At 34.7% G+C, this 20,659-nt stretch overlaps 1 protein-coding gene across 1 annotated transcript in view; it reads left to right on the forward strand.

Moving 5' to 3' along the window:
- LOC132142262 (zeta-sarcoglycan-like) overlaps nt 1-20,659 on the forward strand; it is a 257,013-nt gene that overhangs the window by 211,106 nt on the left and 25,248 nt on the right. Inside the window, exons 4-6 of the mRNA XM_059552005.1 lie at nt 3,673-3,760; nt 14,702-14,824; nt 17,459-17,531. Coding sequence (XP_059407988.1) covers nt 3,673-3,760; nt 14,702-14,824; nt 17,459-17,531 — 284 coding nt within the window. The remainder of the gene's footprint in view (nt 1-3,672; nt 3,761-14,701; nt 14,825-17,458; nt 17,532-20,659) is intronic.

Below are 20,659 nucleotides of genomic sequence, written 5' to 3' on the forward strand. Positions count from 1 at the left end.
CTTTAAAGTGTAATTACTAATTACAGTTTAAAGTTTACAGTTTAAAGTTTAAATGTGTACAATAACAATGTACCCATTTTGCTTATTTCCTCTTGTAGCAGAGGCAGAAATAGAAGATGAGGTTGATATTCATATAAGTGATCAGAGGGAAAGTGAAGAATGTGATGAAGGTAGTCAGGAGCAGGAGGACAGAGCTGAAGAGGAAAGAGAAGAGAATGAGAGACTTAGGGATACTGGAGAGGGATTGTCAGAGGACCCAGGATTATGGCCAACAACTCTTACTGATAAGCACAGGAAAACTATTGTTCAAATACTAGCAAAAAACTGGACTTTAAAGACCTGATCAGCAAATTTGCGCATGCAAAGACCCGTCAATGGGCATTTAGTAAAAACTGACATTATTTAGTTTGTGTTTCAGACCAAAGTTTTTCTCATTTGGTATGGTCATTTTCAGAACTGCTTTACAGTATATTTGATTTAGTCCAGGTTTGGACCTGCTAGACCTTTGGTCATCTCAGTAAGTAGTACTTTCGACAATAAAACAAAAATATATTAATCAGAGTGTGGCCTATTTTGTTTACATTTTAAGTGTTTTTATGATAAAAATGCAATACCTTACCCATTGGTATCACTATGGTATTGGGGGCCCAGCAAGATGGTTTGTACCCAGGGCCCAAAATTTGGTGCTACGCCCCTGCTAACCACACACAAACACACACACACACACACACACACACACACAGAGAAAAAAAACAAGCAAAGAAATGGGAACCTGCTCTTGTGGCCCTTCACTGTACTTCATTGTCGATGTATTGATGTGATTGGCTGGCAGGTCGATTAATGTGAAAAGGGAGTGCTATGCTTGGGGTGGTGTTGGCGCAGTGGATAAGACACATGCCTTTGGTGTGAGAGACCCGGGTTCGAATCCACTGTGAGACACCAATGTGTCCCTGAGCAAGACACTTAACCCCTAGTTGCTCCAGAGGCGTGCGACCTCTGACATATATAGCAATTGTAAGTCGCTTTGGATAAAAGCGTCAGCTAAATGAAGTAATGTAAATGTATGCTTTGAAGCTAATCTAAGATTCTTTACATATAAGCTTTACATCAGCTTATAAAAGTAACACACAAACACACTCTAAATAATATAAAGACTTAATTATGATGGGCTGATTTCACAATTGAATGCACTCATGAATATGACCGGCAGGGCCGCGTTATCCTAATGAGCAAAATGGGCTGCAGCCCAGGGCCCCGAACACTATATGGCACCCTAGTCAATTCTCTTTTGCATTTTATATAGTTTTGCCAAACGTTCCGTATACAGTTTTTCTCCGTCACTTTGGTGCATTTCTCAAATCAGAAATTAAATTCTCAAAACTACTTGTACAACCTCCACATCACAAAACCAGTTTCTCATTCTTTGAACAAGTTGCGATTGCTTTTGTATATCCATGCAGTTGATTATGTACATTTATCTGTGGTTTCCTACATTACCAGTTGCTAATGTCATGTTGCTCAGAATGTATTATATATTTATCTGTGCAGTAGTCTTACCCCTCAAAACATCTAGTCTTTAGTTCATTGTATAAGTCATAAAATGCTAAATGGTTCATCCAGTTGTCATAAACTGTCAAGCACATTTTTTTACACATTATTATTAGACTTTTTGTAAATTTGGCATGAATTGTGCAAGTGAATCTTGACTAATGAAGAGAATGTAGATCAACCAATGATAAACCATTCATCTGAAATAGCTCAAAGGTTCATCTCATGAATCTTCAGTTGGAAAGCTTATACTGTACTGACAGAGCAAAACAAAAGAGTACAAATTCTGACAATGGACTTCTTTTTTTTCTTTTTTCATCTTTGTGCTCATAATTCTTTTTCCTTTTCTATAGCACTGATATTGTAAAGGTTTTTATTTTGATTTATTTTTTGGTCTGACCACTAGGAAAAGTGTAACTGAGAGTTCTATCCAGTCTCTTTCAATCAATATTCCACTTACACTAATGTGTTCTTTTGAAATAGATATATGGTATACATAAGCATATGGCATACTGTTCAATACAGCAACTGTCATCCAAAATGTTGCCATAGTTTACATCAGGCAATACCAATGCCAGCAGAGGTTCTGTGGTGGAAGAGGATGTATAGGTCACTATGATCAAAGATGCATAGAACATGAAGAAACTGAATCCAGTGATCCACAGCATGCACCCCTGCATGCATGAACACACACAGACACACACCCAGCAAGCCAAAGTGCATTCATCTATGAACAACACACACACACACACACACACACACACACACACACACACGCACACACACACACACGCACACACACACATAGTCTCTCACAGTTCAGATATTACATATATTACATATAGCATCACATTAAATCAACAAACAAGAGGTCACAAGTGATGCCTTTGAAATGTACGTTATTGTCAGTTCTGTCTCCTTTATCTAAATGTCTTTCATGGCTTCCATCAGCTTATTCTCAGCAGCTATTATTGTAAAAGTTTAGTTTTTTGTCCCACAGTATGTACTCAATATGACACACATTTTACTGCAATGAATACATATTTTATTTTTATGTAATTTCTTACAGTTTTTCTCAGTTGCTTTGGTATATTTCTCGAATCATCCTTGAGATTTGCAAAACAGTAAGTGCATTTCTGATGTAAACTATGGCAACATTTTGGATGATTGTTACTGTATTGAACAGTATGCCATATGCTTATGTATGCCATATATCCATTTACATTTCAAAAGTAAAAATTTACACATTACTGTATGTGGGATATTGATTGAAAGAGACAGAATTCTCAGTTACACTTTTACTAGTGGTCTGACCCAAAAAATAACAATAAAAAAACCTTTTACAATGCCATTGTGATATAGAAAATGAAAATGAAATATGGGCACAAAGATGAAAATAAGTACATTTTCAGAATTTGTAACTCTTGTGTTGTCCTCTGTCTATACAGTATAAACTTTCCAACTGAAGATTCATGAGATGAACCTTTGAACTATTTCAGATTAATGGTTTATCATTGGTTTATCATCTACATTCTCTTCATTAGTAAAGATTCACTTGCACAATTCATGCCAAATTGACTAAGAATTATGTGTAAAAATAAAAATAAAAAGTGTGCTTGGCAGTTTATGACAAGTAGATTAAATATTTTGAATTTTATGACTTATACAATGAACTAAAGACTAGAGGTGTTGGGGGGTAAGACTACTGCACAGAAAACTATATAATACATTTTGAACAACATGACATTAGCAACTGATAATGTAGGAAACCGCAGATAAATGTGCGTAATCAATTGCATGAAGCAATCGCAACTTGTTCAAAAGAATGAGAAAGTGGTTTTATGATGTGCATAAATGACTAGATGATGTGGAGGTTGTACAAGTAGTTTTGAGAATTCCATTTCTGATTTGAGAAATGCACCAAAGTGAATGAGGAAAAACTGTAATATAAAATTTTTGTTTAGAGTTTTGTCCATTAAAGTTTAGTAAAGATTAGTAGTAGTAGTATTTTAGGTGTGTTCTAATGTACCTAGCAACTTTAGGTTGTTCCGCTTTATCTTGTTCAACTTCTTTTAATATGCAGGATCCTTTAATCAGTTTCTGTCTTTGTTGTGTTTGTTTCAGGGCAGTCCTCTGGTCTTACAGTCAGACCGCAATGTGACGGTGAATGCACGAAATAACCTTGGCCAGCTGACAGGACAACTCACTGTGGGTGAGTGGCAATTTTAAACTAGATTTTCACAGACATGTCACATGAATTCACAATTTCTCTTTTCACAGCGCGCCCTTCATTTACAGCTGATGTGTTTTTCATTCATACATCTATTCACCATTTATTATTTGAGATACTACAATATTTCAATATTTGGAACTCCTACAGTGTTGCAATAAAAACCTTATTTTTTTTAATTTGTATTTTTATTTATTTATTTTTGGAACTTCATTGTACTACTAACTGGCATCTGCTCATTTACATGAAAGTAGTTAATCGAATTTGAATAAGCAAAAAACTCTTTGTCTTGACAATTTCAGAATTCATCATTGTTAATAAGTTGCCGGCAAACTTAAAAATAAAAAAAAAATGTAGTTGCTTTTACTTAATTACCTAGATGGCATTTTAGTAAATGACACAATAATTGCAATATATTCAGAGATTAAACTGGAAGAACACTAAAATCTGGTGGTACAGCGTACACCAACTGTTACAGTTATGTAGGTTTTGTTTCAGGTTTCTTATGTTTTGTCTGGCTACCCTTCTTGTGTCCAGGTATTTTCTATAATTTAGGTCATAATTTCAAAATCCTTTATGACTCTAGTTTTTTTTAATGTGTATTTTTAATTCACATGTTTTGTTTCCTGAGATTTCACCCTTGTATCTTTCATTTGATTTTTGAATATTAAGATGCACTAAGATCCCAAAGCCTATTAGACTCTGTTTTAGACTCTACAAGACCCAAAAGTGTAACAACCACCTCGCAAAAAATGATTTTGAACTCTCGCTGTTCTTTTGAACTTTCTAAATATATCAAATAATTCTGGGGTGAAAAAAGCAGCACAGTTTTCAACATTGAAAATACATACATACATACTTAAGCACCAAATCTGCTTGTGAAGGACCATGTGACACTGAAAGCTGAATCGATGTCTACTGAAACTCAGCTTTGACATCACAGGAATAAAATAAATGTTTCTTTCTTTTTTTATGCAATGTACTGTACTTCACAGTGACTCATGCACATTTATTCAGAAAACCCCCATTGCAAACCCCCATTGTCTTGTGTTTTTGTTCTCATTTGGTGCTCAGTTTCACCATCACGTTTCAAAAGACAGCAGGCTGCATTCTGGGGCCGGCTGCCCGCCAGGCTCAGGGCCTCCCACAATTACTGCTCTATCTCAATGCAGCCACAGTGGTTTCTCGAGTCCCTGTGCTTTCTGGTATTTTCAAGTGAATCCTCTTCCCTGGTCAGCATTTTTTTTTCACTTCAGAATGTGCAAGGCAGAGTTTATGTTTATGTTTGTGTGTGCATAAAAAGAGCTACCTGACTCAAACTAGCTGTAAGATCAGAGCAGTAGCAACTACCCCTAAAGCCAGAAAAAATGAGATGCTCTCCCTCAATATGGCAGATCACAGCTTTACTGTGCTAAGGTGAACAGAGAAAGCAACCACCACACACATTGTTTTCCCTGTATTACTATAGTAACAGGCAGCAAATAAATACTGAGACCTCTGTATTTTTTTTATTATTATTATTTTTAATTCCCACTGACTGTGGCTAGCTGTTTTATGTGGGTTAGTGTTGATTTGATAGGATTTGGCAATATTCAGATTTGAATAATTGGTTTCCTATTTAACTCATTACTTGGGATTTGAATTAAATGGGCTGCATCTTACAGGAAGTTGAACATGAATTTGAATTGCAATAAAAGGAGGTGTAATTTAATGAATTACAGTAAAGGGAAAACCATTAGACATTCTAGGTAATTGTGGAAGTGTTCTTCATCCCTGGTTCATAAAATTTATGTCGCAAAACTGCACCGGGACATGAAGGCTGAGGATCCAAATTTACAAATTTAGGTGTGTTTAAACAAAACTTTTTGTCAACTAAAAACGGAAAATGTTTTATGCATTTTGGTCATTCAAACTTTTGAAAACATGTTTCAAAGTGCAAGTTTTTGAAACTGATACCGTTATCATCTCCATGTAAACAACAAAATGTGAATTTGTGAAAACGGTGACGTCATGCACATGCATATTACGTGTCTATAGAAATGTGTGCAGCGTAGTGTTTACAAAGTACCATTGCCAGCTACTGGCCTGGCATGCATTATGCAGTGTTTTCAGTAATTTTCACAGATCTGTTTGAACAGAGATCGTTTTGACTATGCACAAAACTTTTCCAGTTTTAGTACATAGTTGTTGTGCAAACATACCCTGGTCTTTTCAGCTGGGAAATGCTATATTAATGTTCAGATATGCCTTTAGAAATTGTATAACCTAATTCTAAATATAGCATATAAATCTGCTTTCCTAGCAAAAACACAGCAAGCATTATCTGACTCTTATGGCTTCTTCTATGATAAATACATCATTTAAAATTAAATCTCAGGCTACTTCTGCCCCATGGAGCTTTATTAAGTACAAGGCAGGACTAGAAATTAACCAGTGTCAATGAAAGTGATAAAAATGCCCCAGATATGTACTGTTTGGGGGCAAAAATTGCTTCCTATAGAGACTTCCTCTGTTCTATTAAGACTCATTTTTTGTTTAGTATTGATTTAGTGCCTCTGCAGTCAATTTACTTACGTATAGCTGTCAGATAGTCTCAGATGGTGGTGTTGTTGATTGTGTAACTGTTATAAAGTATATTTCTATTCTATTGTATTCTATTTATTTGAATTGAATTCAAGCATTCAACATTAAATGATGCTAAACGATGAAAGTGAAGAATCATAATAAGGTTAAAATAAAACAGTTTTTCAGTTACACAATTTTAAACAAATGCTATGTGAATTCACTTCTACACTGAAAGTTTGTTACCAGTTTGGAGTCTCATAACACTCTCACCAATGTGCCCTCTATAACCACTATTTGACATTGACCGACTCTGCAGGGTTGTTGCCTTTAGGCTGTCATTGCTCTCTTGACATTGACTGAATATTTAGGGAATTACATGGAATAGCTAAAGTTAATCTGTATCACCTGTCGCTTCCACACACTTGTTTGCTATTTGTTTCCCTCCTCTCCTTGTTCTCTCGTCCCTGAACCCAATCGCTGCAAGAACATTAATCTTCAAAACAGAAATTGTATGGAGGTGCTGAGAACCAGAGAGCTGGGCTGTCCTCTGCTAGCTTGGCCCAGGAGTGCAGAGGTCTCTGTTTTTATAATATGGCCCATAAGTTCAGGTGATCGATGCACCGTTGCGTTGTGGTGAGCGTGAAGCGGGAGTGTTGCGATCATGACTTTATCCTGTGTTCATAAGGGAGTCGCTTAAATATCTGAGAGCTGTAATCTGTCATAGTCTTTGTGGCTTTAGGACCAGGGTTCTCAACCTTGGGTCACAAACCAAAATGGGGTCACCGGATTTGCATATGGGGTTGCAGGAAATTTATATGGACTGCAAAATATTTTACAATATATTTCTTCAACATAGGGCACTACTTACCAGGGATTGATATACTGTAAATTATCAATTACATGTTACATTAATTGCATAAAAAAGAAGAACTGAATACTTTTTATTGTATGTAATCTCCAGAAAATAGTGTGAAAATATTATTTTATTTTGTGTATTAAGGATACATAAAACACAAGATATGAAATTAGCTTTAAAAAGACAAGTAAGTTTGCAAGTATTCCAAAAGCATTAGAAATCACACATACAGTGTTGGATATTGTTATTAAACATATACACACATTATATTCAAAAGTTACAACAAAGACATTTACATTGTTATAAAAAAAATTAATAATCTGTTCTTTTGAACCTATTAATCAGAGAATCCTAAAAATAAGCATCAAAGTTTACATAAAAATTTTAGGAAGCAAAATTTGTGTCAACTTTGATAATAATAACAAAAGTTTATTTTATTTTATTTTTAAATATATATATATATATATATATATATATATATATATATATATATATATATATATATAGGAATTGTCTTATTGCCATTGTTCTCTATTAATTATCTAATAATTTCAAAATAGTTATTTCAAAACAAAATAGTTATAAATTTTAATCATATTTTGCAATATTTTTATTTATTTTTTAACTTTTTTTTGATAATACTTATAACCCTTGGACCCTTGGTGAGCAAAAACATAATCTCACAGTAAAATTTGTTTAGCGTGAATGGTGTCTGAAGGGTCACAAGAATTTGAAACCTTAAAAAGTAGGTTAAGAACCTCAAAATCCCTTAGACTGACCGTTTAGGGCATCCTCTCCCTGTGACCCCCCAGAGTTGTGTGTTTCAGATAAATGGCAGTCTGAAATAATGCTCCTCTTGACCTTCTTGCAGGAACGCTGCATTGCTAAATTATTGGGCTGCAGGATTTAGATGGGGGTGTTTATGAGACGTGTGCTGGAAGTGAGCTGGTGATGAAATGCAGCATCAAGCTTGTGCTGTCAGATCTTGTTTTCATTCTCTCTCTCCATCCCTCCATCCGTCTCTGCTAACCTGAGGCACCCTGCTGATCGCCACGAGGTCCCTGTGCAGATTATTGAAAATGAGGGACACGAAAATAATCTGTGCATGGGCTGTTCTCGCGCACCGAGTCCTGCTGAGAGCTTGTCTCTCTTCTAAACACCTCCTCCAGAGGCCAAACAACTGAGAGGACATTAAGGGGACACAGCATTTGCTTTTTGTGTAATTGACTTTTCATTTTTAGAAGTGTAGACTGCATAATGAATGGCTTCTCCGCTTTGAGAGAGTGGGATATGATTTCATTAGCACTGGGTGTCAGAGAGGACATGAGCGAGAGATGCTCAGGGGGCGGACAAGGACAACAGGAAGACACGTGTGTGATGGTGGGGACTCAGGTGCGGCACGGGGACTCTGCCAGTGTCCTTTACCACCATCCTTTCCAAAAATGTTAACAATTAGCATTTCCATTCATTTTAAAGGCAATTAGTTGTCATGAAAAATTCAGCCTGCCCATTAAGTTTCTATTAGCTGAAATAACTTAATGAGATAATTCAGACCTATTAGAAATCATATATATATATATATATATATATATATATATATATATATATATATATATATATATATATATATATATATATATATATATATAATTGCTTTGATGTTTGTCATCTGACTGTTATTATGACCATGAATGTCTTGTCAGTTATGCTAATATAGGTTATAGTATACAACCAAACAAAGATTGTGAAATTATAATTATCGTATCATGCCAGTTCAATCAGAAACATATACACAAAAAATTATTGTTAAATGTATGAAAAAAAAACAGCAAATAAATAAATAAATAATAAAATAAATATTCATGCATACTGTACATACATACATTAATGGTGACTTTATATTTTGCAACTTGTAACTATTTAATTAAGTGCTATAATATTAATATTATTTTCATGGTAAATTTTACAGTAATTAATTTTACAGTCTTTCCTTAAAACAACCATCAATTTGACAGTATTAACAATTTAAATGATATAAAATGCAATGTTAAACCAATCACAGTGTTTTTTTGTTTTCTTCTTTTTTTACCACATGATAAAGTAACTAATTAACAGGTTTTTACTGTAGCTTTTTTTCTGTAAAATGCATAAACATTTTATAAACAGCATGTTTTTAGGATCTTTAATCACCCAGTGTGTCAGTTTGGCATACCGCTAGCCAATTAGCCTCCTGGCTTATACACAAATGTTAAATTACTGTATACATTTGTATAAATATTATGGGGTTTTGATTAGGCATTACAAATGGCTACCCCACTGGCGTTCTACTCTAAATTAACTCAACGGACCAACCGAAATGTTCTTGAAAGCAACATCTACCAACAGGGGCTAACAAGATGTGGTTGAATGTTACATTGCTGTTTAATACTCTACATCAACATGCCATTAAAAAGGTGCACGCAAAGTGATTTGCTTGGTGCAGTTTATCTCTTCAAGGACAAAAATTCTAGATGACGTCATCAGAATAAGTTATGTATGTACAGTATGTATGTATTTGAATTTCAGTTAGTCAAGGAGAGCTCAACATAATGTTTCAAAAGTTTTAGTCCATTGCATCCACTGCAATGCACAAGAGAACCTAATTTAAATATACATATACCTGGAAATTACAAAAACAGCCACCTCAAGGTGCTCAAATCTCCATTTATAAGTTCCACAGCACCAAAAATCCAGTGATTCCAGCGATTAGTTCCAAGTAATTAATCATGATAAGAATACATTGGCAAAGTGTGCATGCATGTAAAGGAACGTTTAGAAATGTAATGTGCTGTTTTATGGTGTTTAATTTAGCTAGAGTAAATTGCTAGTTTTAAATGAATATCATCATTTGCAATGCCACATTGCCACTTCGAGGTAGTGAGCTTAAACTATTCAAGGAGAGAGAGAGAGAGAGAGAGAGAGAGAGAGAGAGAGAGAGAAAGAATCTAAATGACATACGGAGATTAATGTGTACAAATACACACATCAGTCTTCAGGGCTGTGTTTGCTGATTATGACAACAGCTCTGATTATTTGTCTCTTTACACTGTCCACAAACCACACCCAGACACATGCACACACACCCACTGATTAATGCAGGTGTTCGAGATTTTTATTTATTTATGTATGATGATTATCCAGTTCGAAAAACTAATTTATCTTTGCTATTTATTTATTTTATTTTTTTGCTGTTATTATGTGCACCATTTCTTTACATTAATAAAGAGCCCTTTTATTATTATTATTATTATTATTATTATTATTATTATTATTATTATTATTTAACTGACTGACTGAAAAAAAGAAGAAAAAAAAGGATGTGGACATTTCTTTGGCTTGCATCATCAGAGGTTGTTTACTCATAAGGTCAGATTAGAACCTCCAAGCAATTCAGATCAGAAGGTCCACATTTTATATAACAACATTTTGCACAGATGTACAACCTCATCCAAGCCCAGCTGTTCGCCTTTCTGTAGATGCATGATAATAACTCAGTGTATTTACAGCACATTACTATTTGACTATACAGGGTATTGTTAAACAAGGGTTTTCAAACCCTTATTATCATTATTATTATTATTATTATTATTATTATTGTTATAGTTATTGTTATAGTTATTATTATTATTTTCTGCCATGGATCCCTAAATGTGAGAGATCCCTTTATGAGACAGCCTTTCTTAACCATGTGATTTTGCTCTATCAGCCTGGCTGTGATTGCCTGTGCGTCTATGGCTGAATCACAGCCCTTCTGATGTAGAGTAATAACACACATGTTATTATATTTCAAAATATTTTTATTTTTAACACCATTATTTCTGTAAATGTTTCCACTGAAACATTGACATTCTAGACACTGTAGAATAGCAAAGCCATTGTCACGCCATCCCATACTATGAAAGGCCTCGACTGATCACACTTAGTGCTTTCATCAAGGTAATTTTTTTATTGAACTGATATATTTAACAATGTTAGGTTTTTCACAATATTTTTGAAATTCAACAATCATCTTTTCATTTCAAAACCATCTGGTTTTCCCCAGCTAGGTCATTATTATTATTTTTATTTTGCCATTTCACTCCTAGGGAAAGCTTCCATTTCCTCCAACCTCAAAACAACAATTAATCATCAGTCCTCAGTTTTGATGAGAGGTAAATCAGTATCAATTAATATTCAAGAGCACATCATTAATTTCCAGTGCACATCATTTCTCATTTAGATCACCTGGATGAGTGGAAGGCTCTATAAGATCCGTGAGGTGATGCAGTCTGGATGGCTTTATCAAAGTGAGGATGTCCTTGTCCAAATAATGAGTATTTACTCCTTACATGTACTTTCACTGAGAAGTAATCAAGCACTCAAACCTTGAGCTCTTGAACCACGCAAACATTAAATGTAATGCAAACCAATATGAGATAATAACCTGTTGTGAACAACATGGCTTTAATTGTGAATAAATGAGGTCTAATAAACCTTTTGTAATTTAATGTGTAGGGTATATTTTCACCTATTAAGTTTTCAGTTTTATCATAATCGCAAGATCCACCAGATATTTATTTATTTATTTTTATTTATTTATTTGTTTTTTCAGAAAATCAGTATTTGTCTTTAGTTTAGAATCTCTGCTTGCAGTTACAACGTGGCCATGTTAATAATAATTCTCTATTTTTTTTCTTCTTCAACAATTTTATATATATATATATATATATATATATATATATATATATATATATATATATATATATATATATATATATATATATATATATGTGTGTGTGTGTGTGTGTGTGTGTGTGTGTGTGTGTGTGTGTTTTGTGGGGAATGTGGCTTTATCTGCATGATTACCATCTCTATGACTGATAATCAGCTTGTGATAGCTATAAGTGTGAATGTGGTCTATGTATATGAATAAACTGTGATTATTGAATATATAGCGCATCTGTATGATAACCATTTATTAGGAAGGCCATCAGCATGTGATTACTGACTTTTTGAGTGTCTATCAGTGTAAATGTTGTATTTCTAGCAATCTCAGGATGTACAGTACTGTATTTGGCATAGGCCTATAGTTAATTATTATTTATTATTATTAAATAAAAAAAAAATATTATTTATTTATTATTATTATTATTACTTAAATTATTCGTATTGCATTTTTCTAGTGCTCAAATAAATCACTTATACTAGGTTGAAGATTCTGTCTATTGTTTTATAATTGAAAAACTATGCAGTGGTATGTTTAAGGACTAAAATAGTTTGTAGAACCCTTCGATACATTTGGTATATCTTTTTGGTAAAAATTTACATGGGGAGCTAGACATAGTCTCAGAAAAATGGTTGCAGGAATCAAAGTTTTCATGGTATCTTCTTCAGATTTGAATTTTGAAACTCATGAGACATGTAACTTTAAACCCTTTTCTGGATTGCTCCAGGACTGATCTAATATATTCTTATATGAAAAAAAAAAATAAATAAATAAATAAATAAATAAATTCAGTGTGGTTAAATAAAATCATAAAAATCAAGGCACTTGTAAAGTAAAGCCCAAAGGGTCTTCTTTCCAAAAACACCAAAATTGTGTGTGTGGCACACTGATGTCAGGAACTATTACAATGTTAAGTTAGGTAGGTCATGTTAAGCTTTGAGTCCCATTAAGGGGGGTCTGGTTAACAGGTTACATCAATATTTCTTTTAAAATAATTGTTCAGTTTTTCTGGTGGATGTACAGACTGTTTGGTGTTTCTGATACGCCAAAAACTCACAAATCATAACTTCCATTATCATAGCTCTTTTTTTCAGTCTAAGGAAGAATGAAAGAAGCAAATCTGCCCCTTTATAATCATGTGGTGTGTTGCTGTCATGTCCTCTTTAAAGATGATCATATTCCGTAGTGGATATGAGCAAATCTATGGCCACTGGAGCTGTGATGTGATATGGTCAACAAAGGATTAAAATATGAGAACAATTGATTAGCATTCTCTCCTCTTGATCTCATCAGCATAATCAAATGTAGCCTTGCCTTGTCCTCAAGCACATCTTTAATCACTATGCAAGACTGGAACAACAATTCTTGTGAAATAAAAGAACTGTTGATCTAGGGCTCCTTCAGATGCCAAACTGAAATAAGTATGCCAACTGTGCTTTTTGAGACATGGGACAGAACAGGCTACAGATATGAAAATTCAAAAGTTTGTAAAGAGAAATGAATTTGGTTAAATGATTAAATATTTAAAGTTAAATATATCAAATGACTTTTAAAATGGAAACTTTATTAATAAACTATTGACAAGTTGGGCTTGTGAGAGGTGTTGTCCTATATACAGTATCAAGAATTGATGTTGAACAGTATAACTTTCTAATATACTATCCAAAAAGTGGATATTAAATATAAAGAAAGCCATGTTGGAAAAGTTGCCTAAAATAAATCCCAAAATTTGCATTGTTATAGGCAACTTTAATGTACTACTCTCTTTGCCATAAGGTGCTTGGATAAAGGGCAGGGTGTCTTATAATACAAACACTGAAAAAATGAGAGGAGAGGCAATGAATGCACGTAGAAAGCTAGACAGACAATAGAGGGTGGCAGAGAAAGAAGAGAGCGGGCTTTAGGAAAAAAGAGAAGTTTACTTTCTGTCACACACGCATTATGTGGGCAAACAAACAAACCCAAGTTTACTCTCCAAGGTCACCTAAGACATGGAAGATATGATAGCTGTGATGAATAATATAGTCAGTGAAGCCATTGCAGTGTTTGTTTGGGGCAGTGTATTAAAAGCTGTTGAGATTCCAGTGACAGTGTAATTTATAGGCCAAGTCACGCTTAGTGAATAAGGTCAAGATCTGTCATTCACAACTCTCACATCAGCCTCCTACGTGAAACCAACACAAACTCAGCTCTTTCTCTAATTCATAACCATGCATCAAGGCCTGGATAAGAAAGGCTTTCCATAGTAAACTGTAACATAGAGGAAATTGTGGAATGTTTATATTATTGGTATTTATGTTGCTATTATTTGTAAGAACCTTTCAATTATTTTTTTTTCTCTGGATAACATTGTATTTGAAACTCTTCCCACATGTTGTTAATTAGAGGCCAAGGCACCTCTTCTATCCATTCGTTTTCTTCTTCGTCTGCTTCTCTGGAAGTCTATGGCAGCCCATAGAACTGCTTGCAGGAAAGCTATGAAATTTGACACACAGATAGAGGACAGTCTCAAAATTAGCCATGCAAAATTTGGAGTTTCTATCTCAAACCCTCTAGCGCCACCAATAGGCCAATATTTCTGCTAATACCTTTTGAACCTTATGGTCTAAAAGCAATTCGCCCAGCCCTTCTTGTCCCCCTTGCCCATCACAAGAAGACCATTCCTGATTAGAGGTGATTTATGTGGGTTGCAAAGGTTAAAATATGTGTTATGATCTTGTTTTTCAAAGCCTTATTCTTTCTTTATCTCTTTCTGCAGGCTCTGAGATGGTAGAAGCCCAGTGTCAGCGGTTCGAAGTGAGAAGTAGTGATGGTGAGAGAGTTCTCTTCTCTGCTGATGAAGAGGAGATCAGTATTGGCACAGACAAACTGAGAGTCACAGGTACCACATACGGAAACACACTCACATATTCATCCATTTACACACCTGTACAAAAACTTACAGAAAAGGCAATAAAACTGCCTTCCTTAGGGAGATATTTTTCAAATTTCTGCTTTTTTGCATTTCCTTTGGCCTTAGATGTTATATTATACAGCAGTTTTCCTACTTGTTGGTAGCCTTATATCCATGCATTTTCCCATATGATTTATTGCAGTCTTAATATTCACATGTAGTTGCACATCTGTAAAAGACAACAAAACCTGCATGCCCACGTCTGTCAGAAAAGTTTGGTTATGCTCATCTACACCAGATGCCTGACATGTAAAACAGGCTTAATCCCAATCAACTGAGCTGTCTTCAGCATTACAGCAAAGTGCTTTCAGTTGAAGGACACACATTTCTGTTTTTAACACATTGCAGCATGTCACTTAAAATGATTTTTAAGTGGTGATGAAATTATTTCAAATAAAATACCGCATGTGTGAATCAATTTCTATACATTTAGTTCTTTTAATTTAAGTAACTTCAAACTGTTACATCAGAGCCGGGTCGATTTTGTTCTCTTAATGGGACCTGCTTGATGTACAAGGAGAAAATTGCAGCTGTCAAGGAATACAGTCAGGCATCATTAGTCCACTAAACCTGCAGAGCAGTAGGTGAGAGAGAGAGATGAGTCACTCCAAATGTGTGATATTACTTTTATGCAGCAGTTCAGTAATATATGAATGCATGGGTAATTGTTCAGCAATACCCATTGATGTTTGGTCTTCATATTTAAAGCACAATGTGTTGGTTAATCTGAAATTGGTTTGGGAGGTGTATTTTGCATAGGAAAACCTTAAAGACGTGGATGTGGCTATGCAAATAGACCTCATGCTAGCGAGGGGCATTACCATGGATACTCCGACAGCATTGGCCAATCAGAACGCTGGACGTCGCTGTTCAGACTCAGCACATGACCAGGCAGAACGTACATTTCTAAATTAATTCTAAGCTAAGAATTTGTAGCTCTTTTTTCCCCAGCTTCCATTTTTTGGGCCAATATTTTACATTTTTAAGATTTAAATATGTGCACGCACCATAGATACTAGAAACCTGTCTTTTTATTGAAATGCAAATATATTGTTTCAGATAGATTTAACTCATGCAGACCTCTCTCTCTCATACGCTTTATTTTTTTCTGTCTCTGTCTGAAACAGTGCATGCTGTGAGGTCAAGTGGAAAAGTTGGAGGTCAGGGACAAACAGGGCACATGCTCAGTAATGGGCAGATCTATCCATTTCCTCTTTTCACAAAAAAGCATGGTTAGAGAGAGGGATCAAGGGAGAGAAATTGTGGTAGAGAGAGAAAGATAGACAGAGCATGCATAAATGGAAGACTGCGGTTCTTCAGAAGTGAGGCCGAAAGGCTAAAATGTGTCAGAATCAAAAACTGATCTCCGCCCTGGGGAGAGAAAGAGAATGGAGTGAGAGAGAGAGAGTTAAGTGTTAAGGAATATTTCACTCAAAAAATGAAATTTCTGTCATCATTTACTAACCATCATGTCATATGAAAACTTTATGACTTGGTCTCAAAAGGAAATGTATTTGAATTCACTGTGAATATTCATCAAAACTTTTCTGTTTGTGTTCCATATAAGAAAGAAAAGAATATGTGTTGAAAATGACATGATGAATAAATTAATGACAGAAGTTTGATTTTGAATGAACTTTTTCTTTATACTATTCCGGGCATGGTTGTGGGGAAAATGAAGACGAATAAAATAAACTACGACAGACTGAAACAAATAAAAACACAAGTATGGAAGAACAGCTTACTTTTATACTAATAAGAAGAACTCGTTTAACCAGCACATTTTCAAATGGGGGACACTTCAAAAGTTCCAGAAAAATAGATCTAGAAAAATACACTACAGTCTACCGCTCTACAGTGCTTGTAATTTATCACTTGATGTTTCATACCTCTTCCTACCCCGAGTTATTTTATTAGTGGTATAGAAGGTACAGTATAACAGAGCAAATTTTTTAGGATGTGAGGATTTGATGAGCTAGATCAATTCCATCAATTCTATCAATTCCACCATGGACCACATGTTTATTTTGTGAGATGTTTGGCTTCTCATGAACCCTGTTTATACCTGGTATTGACACCCTTCTCGGATGATGCGATTTTGAGCCGAATCAGATAAATGTAAAGTTTGTGGTTGGTAAGATTTTTAAAGTTTTTTTTTTTTTTTTATGCAAACCAAGACTGCATGTATTTGGTCAAAACAACAGTAAACTGCAATAATGTGAAATATTATTCACTTTGGTAACTTTATGTATGTCTTCACTGTCACTTTAGATCAAATGAGTGCATCCTTGCTTAATAAAAGTTTTAATTCCTTGAAGAGTAAAATGATGATGATGATGATGTAAATATTGTACAACATAAAGTTCTTCTATCATTTTAAAAATCTGTGTTGTAACTGAATGGTTGTTCACTATGTTCATTTGTTCACAAAGTTGTATGGTAAACATATATTTGCACTTAGATTTTGTGATACATTTTGTGGGTTTATGTGTGTGTGTGTGTGTGTGTGTTTTATTCAACTATATGACTTGTCAATCTCTGATTTTCTCTTTATCTCTCTAGGCAATGAGGGAGTTGTGTTTAGCCATTCAGTGGAAACATCACATGTTCGAGCTGAACCATTCCAAGACCTGAAGTAAGACATGCTTTCTTAATGTATAACATTATCATTCCATGTGTGATTTACACTGAGAACCAAAGTTGGGGGGCTAGAGAATGAGAGAAAAGAAAGGGAAAAGACACAGAAGGATAGCGGAAAGTCATGAAACATAAACGTAATGAATGTGCACTTCCTAATTGTCCATAGACACTTTGAATCCTCGATATTCAGTGACAAACTGTCCCATTCGCACTCTGTTATGAAAAAGAAGACGCGACCTCTCTGACACGCTCAATCCATCACCGATGGATCAGCCAATCAGATTGATCTAATCTCTTCTGTCTGCTTCAGTCAATATCTGATTGGATGTCCAATAGGTCACTAACACATTGTGATGTTTCTCACTCCCCTAAACTCCGACATTCACTACAGGAAATGATGTAGTGCCATGATGGATGGAGTCACTTTAAGTGCAAGTAGGCAGGTTACTGAGGGGAACCAAGTGCCTTTACCACCTAGTTTGGTTTGATGAAGCACTCCTGGGTGCTTTACAATCGCTTATGAACTTAATGCAAATGCACCAGAAACAAATCTACTTTCATCATTAGAAAAATGGGGGAAATGATTGGGTTAATGGAGGGATGGTGACATCTTATACTACACTTTCAGCTTTCAATTAATAGTGTTGACCCTTTTTAGTTTAATTTCTTATCTTAATGGCAAACATGAGAAGGATTTGAACCATTAAGAAGTCAAGATTTGTCTAGTGAGTATGGTCCACATAGCCCCTGCTGGTCAATGCTGTAACTACACTATTAATGGGTAAAAATCGCAAACAATAGTGTGTATAACGTGTTAGTTTAACTTAATCTAAAGCTAGAGGTAAGAAGCTGAAGTTTCACCCACATTATATTGCATTGAAAAGTCTTAAGCATATTAATTGCTTCTCAAAAACATTTGTTTTATTTCAATGTCACTAAATATTAATTTATTAAAGAAAGAAAGAAAGAAAGAAAGAAAGAAAGAAAGAAAGAAAGAAAGAAAGAAAGAAAGAAAGAAAGATAAAGAAAAATCTTACCCCAAATGGTGTATCACAGTTTACACAAAAAAAATATTGATCAGCAAAAAAGATTTTCAAAATTAATAATGGTAACCTTTTTGTTGTTGTTGTTGTTGTTGTTGTTGTTGTTTTTTGAGCAGCAAATCAGCATATTACAATGATTTCTGAAGAATTATGTGAACTGAAGACTGGAGTAATGATGCTGAAAATTCACATAAATAAATTACAATTTTCCTAACTAAAATAAATCCAAGCATCTGGAAGAGGTTGCCACAGTTATTCTATGGATTTAAGCATAAGCCTCAATTGCTTTTGTTTCTTTTTGTAATGACTGGATGATGGCAAGATCAGATTTCTACGTGAGTCATATCTGTTGTCAGACTCTTTTTGGATACAGTATTTGCAAAAATAATGCCTACTGGAACACTAAAGTGAAAGCTAAGTGTTTACAAATGTTTTTGTAAAGCAACTAATACGCAAAGACTTTTACATTGTACTGCACTGAATACAGTTCAATGAGGGTCCTTGGCCTCTAATAGATTAAATGTCCCTAGCCTAAACAAAATGCCACCAATAAATCCACATATTTACTCTCTCAGTTCTTTCATGTAAAAAAAAATATAAATATAAATAAATAAAAATTCTGTAATTTCATCATAGTCTGCAGTCTGTTTTGCAGACACTTTGATTATGAAGTAATGCCATAGTGAAAATCTGCAGATAATCGCACCCTCATCATGCCTCCTTCACTGTTTCTCATCTCTTTCCTCCTCCCTCGCTAAGAATTTCTGGTTGTTCTCTTCAGATAGAATTTTGACGGCCTTGTTTGCATTAACATTCCTTCAACATTTTGTGTGGATTAATGGCTTATTACACGCTTTATGTGTTTCCCTTCACTTTCGCCCTCATTAATTTGTAAATCGGAAACAGAAAACATATAAATCTAGTTTGATTTCTCCTAATTATTGTTTTATTGAAGTGTGTTCATGATCACTGAGCTTAACAGCCAATTGAAATGAGCTTACATAATGAGTTATAAGCCAGCTTTATGTCGTCCTTGGTGTATGAAACTTTTGTAAACGAATGTTTGTCCAGCACTCCCTCATCTTTAACTCACCTTCTTTCAGTCTCAGTGTCTCTGTGCCTCTTAGAGTTCTAAACAGTTAAAGTAAATGGAACATGTCATGACTTAATAGAGTCTATTAAAGGCTAATGTCTTATGGTATGGTTTCACCGAGAGTTGAGTTAAAATGCATCCCGTTTATATAATTTACCAGGGGTCTCTCAGCATTACTTTACATTACAATTGCATTTAGTCATTTACCAGATGCTTTTATCCAAAGCGACTTGAGGACAATGGAAGCAATCAAAATCAACAAAAGAGGAATGATATACAAGTGCTATAACAAGTGTCAGTTAGCATAACGCAGGACAAATAGCAAGGGCTTTTACATTTTATTTTTTTATTATTATTATTTTTTTAAGAATAGAGAATAGAGAGTTGGATGGACCACCTTCAAAGTAACACTTGAGAGAGGAGACTTTTGATGAACTAATGTCAGTAAAAGCTTTGTGTGTGTGTGTGTGTAACAAGGCTTTGATGAACGAACACACACTCAGTGGGAGCACAATCTCAAGAGAGGCAAAAAAGTTGTAGATTCAAATAGATAAAGATCCATGAACAATCATCATTTTGCCCCCAGGCTGTGCATTTTACCTCTGGCTGGTCTCAGAAATTGAATTATTTATTTTAATTTTTTTGATAAGTGGCTTTGGATAAAAGCTTCAGTTAAATGGCAAAGTAATGAAATGTGACTTAGTGTTGAAGCAAAATGTTAAAGAATGCAGAAAGTCCCTTTTCAATTAAAACGCTCCTGTGATTCTCTGCTAATTACAAATGATACCTGATCCATGCAGTTTGAGTGAAATGTCTGGTTAAGTAGTTCTAATTTTCTACTAGAGCTTAATGCATTTTGGGAATTTATCATTATTTTCTTTTAGGGGGTAGTTCACCTGGAAATGAAAATAATTTTATCAGTTTCTCCCCTGTCGTTACAAACGTGCATTTCTTTCTTCTGCAGAACACACACACACAAAAATATAA

This window comes from Carassius carassius, chromosome 6 (genome assembly GCF_963082965.1).
Source record: "Carassius carassius chromosome 6, fCarCar2.1, whole genome shotgun sequence".
NCBI classification, from domain to species: domain Eukaryota; kingdom Metazoa; phylum Chordata; class Actinopteri; order Cypriniformes; family Cyprinidae; genus Carassius; species Carassius carassius.